Below are 14,335 nucleotides of genomic sequence, written 5' to 3'. Positions count from 1 at the left end.
ATCAGGCGCCTCGGTTGAGTCGAGCCAATGGGATTCCTTGGAGGTGATGTCATGGCTGGGGATGAGGGGATGCTGGCTGCCTCTCGGAGCATCTTTGGGAGAGGCTGGCTGCAAAGCGGGCACCAAGGCCAGGCTTAGCAAGGGGTAAGTTGCATCCATCCACCCTAAATATCCCTGCTTTGACCCTAATATTTTCCCCCCCTTTGAGTTGCTTAATAGAGTGCCAAAACCTACAAAAAACTGGGCACATTGGGGTGCCGGCACCCTCAATTTCCCAGTCCTTATAGCTACATATTTGGGAGAATTGGGGATGGAGATTTGGGATAATTCCTTGTCTTTTCTCCTTATTTTGGCTCTACCTTTGACTTGCAAATCTGCAGTGAACTCACTACAATGCAGACGGTAACAATGGGACGATCAAAGCTCATTAACTGGATGCAGGACTCAACTTCTTGCAAGAAATCCTTCTATTTTCATTTTTTAAAAACTTCCTGGTTCTTATCGTTGGAAAGATTATGAAAATAGAAAGGAAATGCTTGAAAAAAGCTTGTAGAAGTTGGGATACATAAGGGGTGTGCTATAGAGAGGGGTGGGGCTCTAGTGCATGGCAGGGAGACTTCAATTCCACCCAAAGCATAATAATAATAATAATAATAATAATAATAATAATAATAATAATAATAATAATAATAATAATAATACATCACACAGTCCTAGACACTAGACGTGTGATCCAATGCAACAGCCAGCAAAGTGTCTGCTGTGGACTCATCTTGTTGTGTTTCAAATAATAATAATAATAATAATAATAATAATAATAATAATAATAATAATAATACGAAATCCAGCATGTCTATCTTGTTTGCTGTGTCGTAATAATAATAATAATAATAATAATAATAATAATAATAATAATAATAATAATAATATATCACACAGTCCTAGACACTAGACATGTGATCCAATGCAACAGCCAGCAAAGTGTCTGCTGTGGACTCATCTTGTTGTGTTTCAAATAATAATAATAATAATAATAATAATAATAATAATAATAATAATAATAATACGAAATCCAGCATGTCTATCTTGTTTGCTGTGTCGTAATAATAATAATAATAATAATAACAATAATAATAATAATAATAATATATCACACAGTCCTAGACACTAGACATGTGATCCAATGCAACAGCCAGCAAAGTGTCTGCTGTGGACTCATCTTGTTGTGTTTCAAATAATAATAATAATAATAATAATAATAATAATAATAATAATAATAATAATAATACGAAATCCAGCATGTCTATCTTGTTTGCTGTGTCGTAATAATAATAATAATAATAATAATAATAATAATAATACATCACACAGTCCTAGACACTAGATGTGGGATCCAATGCAACAACCAGCAAAGTGTCTGCTGTGGACTCATCTTGTTGTGTTTCAAATAATAATAATAATAATAATAATGATAATAATAATAATAATAATAATAATAATAATATAATACACCACACAGTCCTAGACACTAGACGTGTGATCCAATGAAACAGCCAGCAAAGTGTCTGCTGTGGACTCATCTTCTGTGGACTCATCTTGTTGCGTTTCAAATAATAATAATAATAATAATAATAATAATAATAATAATAATAATACGAAATCCAGCATGTCTATCTTGTTTGCTGTGTCGTAATAATAATAATAATAATAATAATAATAATAATAATAATAATAATAATAATAATAATATATCACACAGTCCTAGACACTAGACATGTGATCCAATGCAACAGCCAGCAAAGTGTCTGCTGTGGACTCATCTTGTTGTGTTTCAAATAATAATAATAATAATAATAATAATAATAATAATAATAATAATAATACGAAATCCAGCATGTCTATCTTGTTTGCTGTGTCATAATAATAATAATAATAATAATAATAATAATAATAATAATAATAATAATAACATATCACACAGTCCTAGACACTAGACGTGTGATCCAATGCAACAGCCAGCAAAGTGTCTGCTGTGGACTCATCTTGTTGTGTTTCAAATAATAATAATAATAATAATAATAATAATAATAATAATACGAAATCCAGCATGTCTATCTTGTTTGCTGTGTCGTAATAATAATAATAATAATAATAATAATAATAATAATAATAATAATAATAATAATAATAATACATCGCATAGTCCTAGACACTAGATGTGGGATCCAATGCAACAGGAGGCAGAGTGTCTGCTGTGGACTCATCTTGTTGTGTTTCAAATAATAATAATAATAATAATAATAATAATAATAATAATAATAATACGAAATCCAGCATGTCTATCTTGTTTGCTGTGTCGTAATAATAATAATAATAATAATAACAATAATAATAATAATAATAATAATAATAATAATAATAATAATATATCACACAGTCCTAGACACTAGACATGTGATCCAATGCAACAGCCAGCAAAGTGTCTGCTGTGGACTCATCTTGTTGTGTTTCAAATAATAATAATAATAATAATAATAATAATAATAATAATAATAATAATACAAAATCCAGCATGTCTATCTTGTTTGCTGTGTCGTAATAATAATAATAATAATAATAATAATAATAATACATCACATAGTCCTAGACATTAGATGTGGGATCCAATGCAACAGCCAGCAGAGTGTCAGTTGTGGACTCATCTTGTTTTGTTTCAAATAATAATAATAATAATAATAATAATAATAATAATAATAATAATAACGATCTGCCAACTGCAAAAGGCCACCCTACTGGGATCTGCACGCATCATCCGAAAATACATCACACAGTCCTAGACACTTGGGAAGTGTTCGACTTGTGATTTTGTGATACAAAATCCAGCATATCTATCTTGTTTGCTGTGACATAATTAAATAATAATAATAATAATAATAATAATAATAATAATAATATCACACAGTCCTAAACACTTGGGAAGTTCGACTTGTGATTTTGTGATATGAAATCCAGCATATATGTGTGTATGTGTGTATATATGTATATATATGTGTGTGTGTGTGTGTGTGTGTGTATATATATATATATATATATATATATATATATATATATACATACACACATGCATATGTACATATATACAATATAATTTACAATAATTTATAATGTTATAATATATTATATATGCATATAATATTAATATTATTTTGTAATACAATATAATAATATTATGTATTATATATTACATGTAATATTATTAATAATAACACAATATATAGATATAGTACAATATGGTAATTTACTGCCAGTATTGTGCTATGCTAATAATATAATATTGTATGTAAATTTAATTTGTAAGCCACTCTGAGTCCCCTTTGGGGTGAGAAGGGCGGGATATAAATGTATTAAATAAATTAATAAATATATATACATCTCATTTATTGTGTCATGCTCTGTCTTTGTGTCAATAATAATAATAATAATAATAATAATGCAATTCCAAGCTTCTGCATTCTTTCAAATGATGGATGGCACTATTTATCTTTATGGGACAGAACCTTGATTTGCAGATGGATGGATGGATGGATTGCCTGCCTTTCATCATCTACTCATTGGAATTTCTATAGTTAGTACTCTTAGTATGCCCATATAATAATAATAATAATAATAATAATAATAATAATAATAATAATAATAATAATAATAATGCAATTCCAAGTTTCTGTATTCTTTCTAATGAAGGATGTCAGGATTTATCTTTATGGGACAGAACCTTGATTTGCAGATGGATGGATTGATTGATTGATTGCCTGCCTTTCATCATCTACTCACTGGAATTTCTATAGTTAGTACTCTTAGTATGCCCATATAATAATAATAATAATAATAATAATAATAATAATAATAATAATAATAATAATAATAATGCAATTCCAAGTTTCTGCATTCTTTCTAATGAAGAATGTCAGGATTTATCTTTATGGGACAGAACCTTGATTTGCAGATGGATGGATTGATTGATTGATTGCCTGCCTTTCATCATCTACTCACTGGAATTTCTATAGTTAGTACTCTTAGTATGCCCATATAATAATAATAATAATAATAATAATAATAATAATAATAATAATAATAATGCAATTCCAAGCTTCTGCATTCTTTCTAATGAAGGATGTTAGGATTTATCTTTATGGGACAGAACCTTGATTTGCAGATGGATGGATTGATTGATTGATTGCCTGCCTTTCATCATCTACTCATTGGAATTTCTATAGTTAGTACTCTTAGTATGCCCATATAATAATAATAATAATAATAATAATAATAATAATAATAATAATAATAATAATGCAATTCCAAGTTTCTGCATTCTTTCTAATGAAGGATGTCAGGATTTATCTTTATGGGACAGAACCTTGATTTGCAGATGGATGGATTGATTGATTGATTGCCTGCCTTTCATCATCTACTCACTGGAATTTCTATAGTTAGTACTCTTAGTATGCCCATACTAAGAGTACTAACTATAGAAATTCAAATGAGTAGATGATGAAAGGCAGGCAATCCATCAATCCTTCAATCAATCAATTATTAAATCAATATCCTGCCCTTTTCTCAATATAGGAATCCAGTTTGTCCCTGATTAGAGCTGCCCCAGACAGGGTGTGTCTAGACAGTGGAATTAATTCACTTTGATAACACTTGCCCTCTCTAAATACTATGGAGTCTGGGGAGTTGTAGTTTTGCAAGGCCTTTAGCCTTCTTTGCCAAAGAGTGCTGGTATTTCACAAAATAATAATAATAATAATAATAATAATTATTATTATTATTATTATTATTATTATTATTATTATTATTATTATTATTTTATTATGACACAGCAAACAAGATAGATATGCTGGATTTCGTATCACAAAATCACAAGTCGAACACTTCCCAAGCGTCTAGGACTGTGTGATGTATTCTCGGATGATGCGTGCAGATCCCAGTAGGGTGGCCTTTTGCAGTTGGCAGATCGTAATTTTGTCAATGTCTATTGTTTCCAAATCACATAATCACAAGTCGAACACTTCCCAAGTGTCTAGGACTGTGTGATGTATTTTCGGATGATCCGCGCAGATCCCAGTAGGGTGGCCTTTTGCAGCTGGCAGATCGTAATTTTGTCAATGTCTATTGTTTCCAAATGCCGGCTGAGATCTTTTGGCACGGCACCCAGTGTGCCCATCACCACCGGGACCACCTGCACTGGTTTCTGCCAGAGTCTTTGAAGTTCAATCTTGAGGTCCTGATAGCGGCTGAGTTTTTCCTGTTGTTTTTCGTCAATGCGACTGTCACCTGGGATGGCAACATAATAATAATAATAATAATAATAATAATAATAATAATAATAATAATAATAATAATAACAACAACAACTATTAATATTATTATTTATTTGTATACCGCTCTATCTCCCCAAAGGGAACCAGGTGGTTTCCAACATGGGTAAAACAAAAACTACAACTCCCAGGATCCCATAGCATTTTGCCAGGGCAGTTGAAGAGGTGTCAAACTGCATTCATTCTACAGTGTAGATGCATCTATAGACCTAACAGCCCACCACATAAGGGTTGGGAACTTTTGTTTTTACTGCTATCTGGTCCGAAACTCTTTCCGACAGTCCTGGATGCAACAGGCTATCCCATGCATGAGCAAACTTTGGCCCTCCGGGTGTTTTGGACTTCAACTCCCACAATTCCTAACAGCCGGTAGGCTGTTAGGAATTGTGGGAGTTGAAGTCCAAAACACCCGGAGGGCCAAAGTTTGCCCATGCCTGGACTATCCCCAAAATGACACCCAAAGGCATTAAATCCACCCAAATTTTCATTATCTGGCATCAAGGCAAAAGGAAGCATGGTGCATGAACAGAATATGGGTTTCATACTAATCCGGTTTAGGGTGCGTCTACACTGTGGAATGAATGCAGTTTGACACCACTTTAACTACCATGGCTGAAGTTTATCGAATCTGGAGAGTTGCAGTTTTGCAAGATCTTTAGCCTTCTTTGCCTATAAAGAGCACCGGGGCCTCGCCAAACTACAACTCCCAGGATCTCATAGCTTTATCCCAAGTGATGTCAAACTGCATTCATTCTACAGTGTAGATGCGCCTTAGTAGGGATTTAGCTCCAGAAGAAACAGCTTCAGAGCCTTGGCACTTGTAGAGCTGCAATGATAATCGAAACTTCCCTAGAGCATGCGCAGAGTGCTTTTACTCAGCTACAAGTTGGAAATGAAAGCACACATAATATAGATGATTTTGGCTGAAAAGACAGACCTGGCCTTCCTCATCGTTGATATAAAAAGCTGGGCATTCCTTATGCAAAATCCCAAAATGCTCCAAATTGGGAGGCTGATATATTAATGCCTTTGCTTTCATATAATTGTAGAATAATAATAGAATAATAGAGAGCCCATGGGCCATCTAGTCCAACCCCCTGCCATGCACAATCAAAGTATGATGGTTCAATGCACAAAATTATTAGCAATATAATGATAAAATTAGTTGAGGCAGAAAGACTATAAAGTTTCTATGATGGTTCAATGCACGAAATTATTAGCAATATCGTACATAAAATTAGTTGAGGCATAAAGAATATAAAGTTTCTATGATGGTTCAATGCACAAAATTATTAGCAATATTATGTATAAAATATAAAGTGTCTATGAAACATAAGTGGATTTAATGTCTAGATTTGTGTCCTATTTGCAAGATATTTCATTATTTCTATGCAAGTACAGTAGAGTCTCACTTATCCAAGCTAAACGGGCCGGCAGAAGCTTGGATAAGCGAATATCTTGGATAATAAGGAGGGATTAAGGAAAAGCCTATTAAACATCAAATTAGGTTATGATTTTACAAATTAAGCACCAAAACATCATGTTTTGCAACAAATTTGACAGAAAAAGTAGTTCATTACACATTAATGCTATGTAGTAATTACTGTATTTACAAATTTAGCATTAAAATATCATGATATATTGAAAACATTGACTTCAAAAATGCGTTGGATAATCCAGAACATTGAATAAGCAAGTGTTGGATAAGTGAGACTCTACTGTATAAATGGATTTCATGTCTAGATTTGTGTCCTATTTGCAAGATATTTCATTATGTTTATGCAAGTGTTCCAAAATCGGCAAAATAAGATTTCTGGGCCAAAGCATTTCAGCTAAGGAAGGCTCAGATTCTATCTAAATTGCCATATAATGTGGAGTTTCCAAACTGCATTATATGGCCAGTGCAGACTCATACAATGCTGTTCAATTGATTTGCATTGTGTGTTGCATAAGATTAGTAACCATAGCAAATATCCCAATATCTTTTATCTAAGGGTGCATCGACAGTGTGGATGTTAATGAAGTTTGACCCCATTTGAACTGCTAGGGAGCCTTGGGAGTTGTAGTTTGGTGAGGCACCAATACTCCAAGATCTTGTAAAACTACAACTCCCAGGATTCAATAGCATTGAGTCATGGAAGGATTCATTGCCTTTGCATCTGTCAAAATCCCCGAAAAACCTTCCTACTCAATGGTTACGTAACTCCCAGGAACCGACGGTGTCCTAGAAACTTCCCAGATGACAATAACAGCTGGAAGATTAACAATTTGCACAAATGATGCTTAGATCAGGCTTTGTGGGTGTTAATGATATGTCTCCAAGGTGCCTATAGACTCATGGCAACCTCATAGCATTGTATAGAGCAGGGGTCCCCAAACTTTTTAAACAGGGGGCCAGTTCACAATCCTTCGGACTGTTGGAGGGCCGGACTATGGTTGGCCACCGAGCAATAATAATAATAATAATAATAATAATAATAATAATAATAATAATAATAATAATAATAATAATAAAATAACAACAACAATAATAAAAAGAGGGTTGGCAGAGACCCTTTGGGCCATTGAGTCCAATCTCCTTCTGCCTTTGTGCACCAAAAGCACAAGCACGGCACCCCGACAGATGGCTACCCAGCTTCAATGTTAATAATAATAATAATAATAATAATAATAATAATAATAATAATAATGAGGGTTGGAAGAGACCCCTTGGGCCATTTAGTCCAACCCCCTTCTGCCTCTGTGCACCAAAAGCACAAGCAAAGCATCCCTGACAGATGGCCACCCAGCCTCAATGATGATGATGACGATGATGATGATGATAATAATAATAATAATAATAATAATAATAATAATAATAATAATAATAATAATACAGGGTTTTGGAACACAATACTCCTGACTTCACAATCGTGTTAAAAAACAAAGTATAGATTGTCGATGTTGCAATCCCAGGTGACAGTAGGATTGAGGGGAAACAACTGGAATAGCTGACATGATATGAGGATTTAAAGATCGAACTACAAAGACTCTGGCACAAGCCAGTCAAGGTGGTCCCAGTGGTGATCGGCACACTGGGTGCAGTGCCTAAAGGCCTTGGCCTGCACTTAAATACAATCGGTGCTGACAGAATTACCACCTGCTGGCTGCAGAAGACCACCTTACTGAGATCTGCGCACATTATTCGCCGATACATCACACAGTCCTAGATACTTGGGAAGTGTCCGACGTGGGATCCAATTCACCAGCCAGCAGAGTGTCTGCTGTGGACTCATCTTGTTGTGTTTCTAATAATAATAATAATAATAATAATAATAATGGGTTGTAAGAGAAGAAGAGACCTCTTGGGTCATTTAGCCCAACCCCCTTCTGCCCTTGTGCCGTGGGGGCCGGATAAATGGCTTCGATGGGCCGTATCCGGCCCCCGGGCCTTAGTTTGGGGACCCCTGGTATAGAGTATACTTAGATAAGACTTTTCGCCAGTTCCTTCCTCCGAAATAGAGCCCATGGTGCTTGGGATTCAATGGTAGTCCTGGGGTTGCTGGGAGCGACAGTCCAAAAATCTCTCCTTTCCCCAAATATGGGTCCTGGGGGAGAAGAGCAATATATAAATTAAATAAATATGGAAGTTCTAGTTTGTAGCATTTGGGGAAAAATCATCACCATAACTTATGATGGCCCCCATATATTTCATAGGGTTTTTTTAGCCAAGGAATAGAAGTTTGGCCACTTTCTTCCTTTTGAGACATCACCTACAGCACCTGGCGGTCTCCCATCCAAAGGCTAACCAGGGCTGGCCCTGCTTAGCATCCAATATTATCTACAATCCGGAGTTTTTAGGATATTGAGGCCCTTGTAGGAAACCTTGTGGGTCATCGTAAAATAGCATCCATTATATAATACTTCGAAGCCATAGATGCAGAATCTGTTGATAATATGGAGGGCATATGGGGTAGTTACAATCATCAGAAAAATAAAAACACATCAGATAGAATACAATTATACACATTAAACATAATAAAATATCAGTAACATCAACTAACCATAATCTAAAAACCTGAGCAAAGTTTATAAAAACAAACTGAGCCAAAGTGTGCGGAGTGTATATTGTAAATGCGAGAATGAAGTAGGAAGCCAAAATGCTGCAATTGATTGGAGATTTGGGATGAGGTAGACATTGGAATTATTTCTAACTGATGGGATAGAATAAAGAGCATTGAATATACAGTAGAGTCTCACTTATCCAACGTTCTGGATTATCCAACACATTTTGGCAGTCAATGTTTTCAATACATCGTGATATTGTGGTGCTAAATTTGTAAATACAGTAATTACTACATAGCATTACTGCATATTGAACTACTTTTTCTATCAAATTTGTTGTATAACATGATGTTTTGGTGCTTAATTTGTAAAATCATAACCTAATTTGATGTTTAATAGGCTTTTCCTTAATCCCTCCTTATTATCCAACATTTTCGCTTATCCAACGTTCTGCTGGCCCGTTTATGTTGGATAAGTGAGACTCTACTGTATTATTATATTATTCATTATTCATGACTACATTGAAACTACAATAGAGAGAAATCAGAGTGGAAACTGCAAGAGGTACCATAGATTGTTATGCATAGAAATAATGGTAGTAAATAGTTTTTGATTTATTGAATGCAGTTATATATTACAATTATATATTTTTTGTTATTTAAACTGTACATATTGCGAAAAAAATTTTTTCTCGAAGTGACACACCACCCAAGTCATGCTAGGTTTTTTTGGTGAATTTTGTCACACCAAGCGCAAAAGGTTGCCCATCATTGTCCTAAAGACGAACAGGGTAGGTGTTGATGCTTATGGCTGAGCAAGGCTTTGATTTCTCTATGGCCAGGGGTTGGACTGGATGTCCTTTGGGGTTCCCTTCGAGTTATGATTGTATGATTCTGCCCCTCCTTGGGATCCCAGATGTGCCGGCAATGGCACACAATCCTTCCTTTGTTTATGGACGCTTTGCCTTTGCTCAGCCTTAATAGATTTCCTATTCTGTCAATCCCTATGGAAACAATCTCCCTATAATAAGAGAAAATGCAAACTTAGGGGGATAGAAGAGAGGAAGAAGGGGCTGAGGAGGGGAGGCATGGCGACAGGGATGCTTTGGGGCTTCATAAATAAAGGAGGGAGGGAGAAAAGGAGGAAAAAAATCCCACATCTTTGTATAATATAGGATGAGCTCATGCAGTGGAAAAGGAGGGAGGGAAGCCATGCGCTTTGCAGCCATGCCATGTGGGAAAGCCTCCTCGTTTCTTCATGCACATCGATGGCTTCGTTCCTTTTCATGCTTCCATTCGTTTGCTCTTAAACGAGACTCAAAGTGTCTTGCACACTCCTTATCTATTTATTTATTGACAGTATTTATATTCCGCCCTTCTTTCTCACCCCGAAGGGGACTCAGGGCGGATTACAATGAACACATATATGGCAAACATTCAATGCCAACAGACAAACAACATACATTAGACAGACTCAGAGGCATTTTTAACATAAACGTGCTAGAAGAGAAGGCACCGTTCTTTCCATGTGCCAGTCTCCATTTTTGGGTGGGTAGAGAGAGGGGCAAAAAGCACTGCTTCTCACAATTACTTTGTGTAGCCGGGTGCCTTAGCAGTGCATGCAAAAAGGGTGGGAAAGAAAGGAAAAGAAAGGAAGAGAGAGAGAGAGATGAAAGAGAGATGAGGGAGGGAGGGAGGGAGGAAGGAGAAAAGAAAGAGATAGGAGGAAGAGGAAGGAAGGAATGAAAGAAAGAAGGAAGGAAGGAAAGAGAGAGATGAAAGAAAGAGAGGGGGGAGAAGGAAGGAAGGAAGGGAAGGAAGGAAATAAAGAAAGAAGGAATGAAAGAAGGAAGGAAGGAAGGAAAGAGAGAGATGAAAGAAAGAGAGGGGGAGAAGGAAGGAAGGAAGGGAAGGAAGGAAATAAAGAAAGAAGGAATGAAAGAAAGAAGGAAGGAAGGAAAGAGAGAGATGAAAGAAAGAGAGGGGGGAGAAGGAAGGAAGGAAGGGAAGGAAGGAAATAAAGAAAGAAGGAATGAAAGAAAGAAGGAAGGAAGGAAAGAGAGAGATGAAAGAAAGAGAGGGGGGAGAAGGAAGGAAGGAAGGGAAGGAAGGAAGGAAGGAAGGAAGGAAGGAAGGAAGGAAGGAAGGAAGGAAGGAAGGAAGGAAGGAAGGAGAAGGAAAGAGAGAGATGAAAGAAAGAGAGGGGGGAGAAGGAAGGAAGGAAGGAAGGAAGGAAGGAAGGAAGGAAGGAAGGAAGGAAGGAAGGAAGGAAGGAAGGAAGGAAGGAAGGAGAAGGAAAGAGAGAGATGAAAGAAAGAGAGGGGGGAAGGAAGGAAGGAAGGAAGGAAGGAAGGAAGGAAGGAAGGAAGGAAGGAAGGAAGGAAGGAAGGAAGGAAGGAAGGAAGGAAGGAAAGAAGGAAAGAGAGAGAGATGAAAGAAAGAAAGGGGGGAGAAGGAAGGAAGGAAGGAAGGAAGGAAGGAAGGAAGGAAGGAAGGAAGGAAGGAAGGAAAGAAAGAAGGAAAGAGAGAGATGAAAGAAAGAAAGAAAGAAAGAAAGAAAGAAAGAAAGAAAGAAAGAAAGAAAGAAAGAAAGAAAGAGGGAAAGAAAGAAAGAAAGAAAGAAAGAGAGAAGGAAAGAGAGAAGGAAAGAAAGAGAGAAGGATTGCCTCCTGTTCCTTGAAGCACCTCCATTTCTCTATCAGGCAGTATCTACACTTTGGAATGAATGCAGTTAGACAGCCCTTTAACTACTATTACACAATAATAATAATAATAATAATAATAATAATAATAATAATAATAATAATAATCTGTTGTCGAAGGTTTCATGGCCAGAATCACTGGGTGGCTGTGAGTTTTCCAGGCTGTGTGGCCATGTTCTAGAAGCATTCTCTCCTGACGTTTCACCCACATCTATGGCAGGCATCCTTGGAGGTTGTGAGGTCTGTTGGAAACCAGCTCTGGGAGTTGTAGTGTGGTGAGGCACCTGCCCTCTTTGGCAGAAAAGACTAAAGGCCTTGTAAAACGATGACTCCCAGGATTCCATAGCATTGAGCTATTGAGTTAAAAGTAGTGTCAAACTGCATTCATTCTACAGTGTAGATGCCACCGATAACTGTAGCATCAAAGTCCCAGTGTAGAGCATTGGCTGATAAATTCATTTAATCAATACTTTTGTACCATTTGTGCCACAAAAGGGGGTCGTGGGGTTCATGAGTCTTGCAATCTTGCAAACTCTTAAATTACCATATATACTCGAGTATAAGCTGACCCGAATATAAGCCGAGGCACCTAATTTGACCACAAAAAAACTGGGAAAATATTGACTCAAGTATAAGCCGAGAGTGGTAAATTTCAGAAATAAAAATAGATACCAATAACATTACATTAACTGAGGCATCAGTAGGTTAAATGTTTTTGAATATTTACATTAAGCTCACATTTAAGATAAGACTGTCCAACTCTGATCAAATCATTATTCTCATCTTCTTCAATGTAAATGTGCTTATGTATCCTTTTAATAATAATATCGTAAAATAATACATGTAATAATAATAATAATAAATACAGGAAAATAATACATGTAATAATAATAATAATAATAATAATAAATAATACAGGAAAATAATACATGTAATAATAAATAGAGTAAAATAATAAATGTAATAATAATAATAGTAATAATATCAGAGTGAAATAATAAATGTATTAATAATAATAAAAATAGAGTAAAATAAATGTAATAGTAGCAACAATAATAGAGAAAAATAATAAATGTAATAATACCAATAATAATAGAGTAAAATAATAAATGTACCAAATGTAATCTCGAGTATAAACTGACCCAAATATAAGCCAACCAGGACCTTCACCCGAGTATAAGCCGAGGGGGGCTTTTTCAGTCTTTAAAAAAGGGCTGAAAAACTAGGCTTATACTCGAGTATATAAAGTAATTCAATGGCATCTTCTTTATTTGCTTTTCTTTACAGTTTGCAAGTGAGCTATTTCTATCTGGACTTCACCCACTTGGAGCCCATCCCAGAATAGACAGCATCATGACGCTGGCAGGTAGGCAAAGCTGATACCAATGGCCTTGGAAAGTTCCTCTTTTCAGGGATCACAACACCCAGAATCCTCAGGTTATTCTCTGATCATTCTTCTGGCTCCTTTCCCTGCAAGTTTTTGCATTCCCAATTGGGAATGACCAGATCCACATATTGCATTTGGACTTTGCTCACCCTATGTAGTAATTAATTACAGTAATTCATAGCTTTGCTGGTGAAGACTGATGGGACTTGTAATCCAATAGCACCTGGAGGGTCACAGAACTCCCACTTATGAGCTATATCCAATTCTACACATGTTTCTATGGAGCCTCCAAGTTTAGGAGCAATATAGCAAGAATTATAATTATTATTATTAGTATTATTTGTTATTTTTTTATTAATTTATCAGTCAAAATGTATAAGTTTACATGTACAGTAGAGTCTCGCTTATCCAATGTAAACGGGCCGGCAGAACGTTGGGTAAGCGAATATGTTGGATAATAAGGAAAGATTAAGGAAAAGCCTATTTAACATTAAATTAGGTTATGATTTTACAAATTAAGCACCAAAACATCATGTTATACAACAAATTTGACAGAAAAAGTAGTTCAATACACAGTAATGCTATATAGTAATTACTGTATTTATGAATTTAGCACCAAAATGTCACAATGTATTGAAAACATTGACTACAAAAATGTGTTGGATAATCCAGAACATTGGATTAGCGAGTGTTGGATAAGTGAGACTCTACTGTATAAGAAATATGCTTAAAGATGTTCTTGATTTTTTTTTTTACTGTCGAATTGTATACAATATTTGTTTAAGATATTGTAAAATGAGGATTATTATCATTTGAAACACAATA

The 14,335-nt window shown here is 35.4% G+C and overlaps 1 protein-coding gene across 1 annotated transcript in view; it reads left to right on the top strand.

The window, feature by feature from the left end:
* stmn4 (stathmin 4) overlaps window positions 1–14,335 on the top strand; it is a 23,288-nt gene continuing 8,953 nt past the window's right edge. The window contains exons 1-2 of the mRNA XM_062969261.1: window positions 1–144; window positions 13,411–13,489. Coding sequence (XP_062825331.1) covers window positions 13,477–13,489 — 13 coding nt within the window. The 5' untranslated portion in view covers window positions 1–144; window positions 13,411–13,476. The remainder of the gene's footprint in view (window positions 145–13,410; window positions 13,490–14,335) is intronic.

Source organism: Anolis carolinensis, chromosome 1, assembly GCF_035594765.1.
Source record: "Anolis carolinensis isolate JA03-04 chromosome 1, rAnoCar3.1.pri, whole genome shotgun sequence".
Taxonomy (NCBI): domain Eukaryota; kingdom Metazoa; phylum Chordata; class Lepidosauria; order Squamata; family Dactyloidae; genus Anolis; species Anolis carolinensis.
The sequence above is the reverse complement of the archived record's forward strand: the minus strand, read 5'-3'. Positions and strand labels throughout refer to the sequence as shown.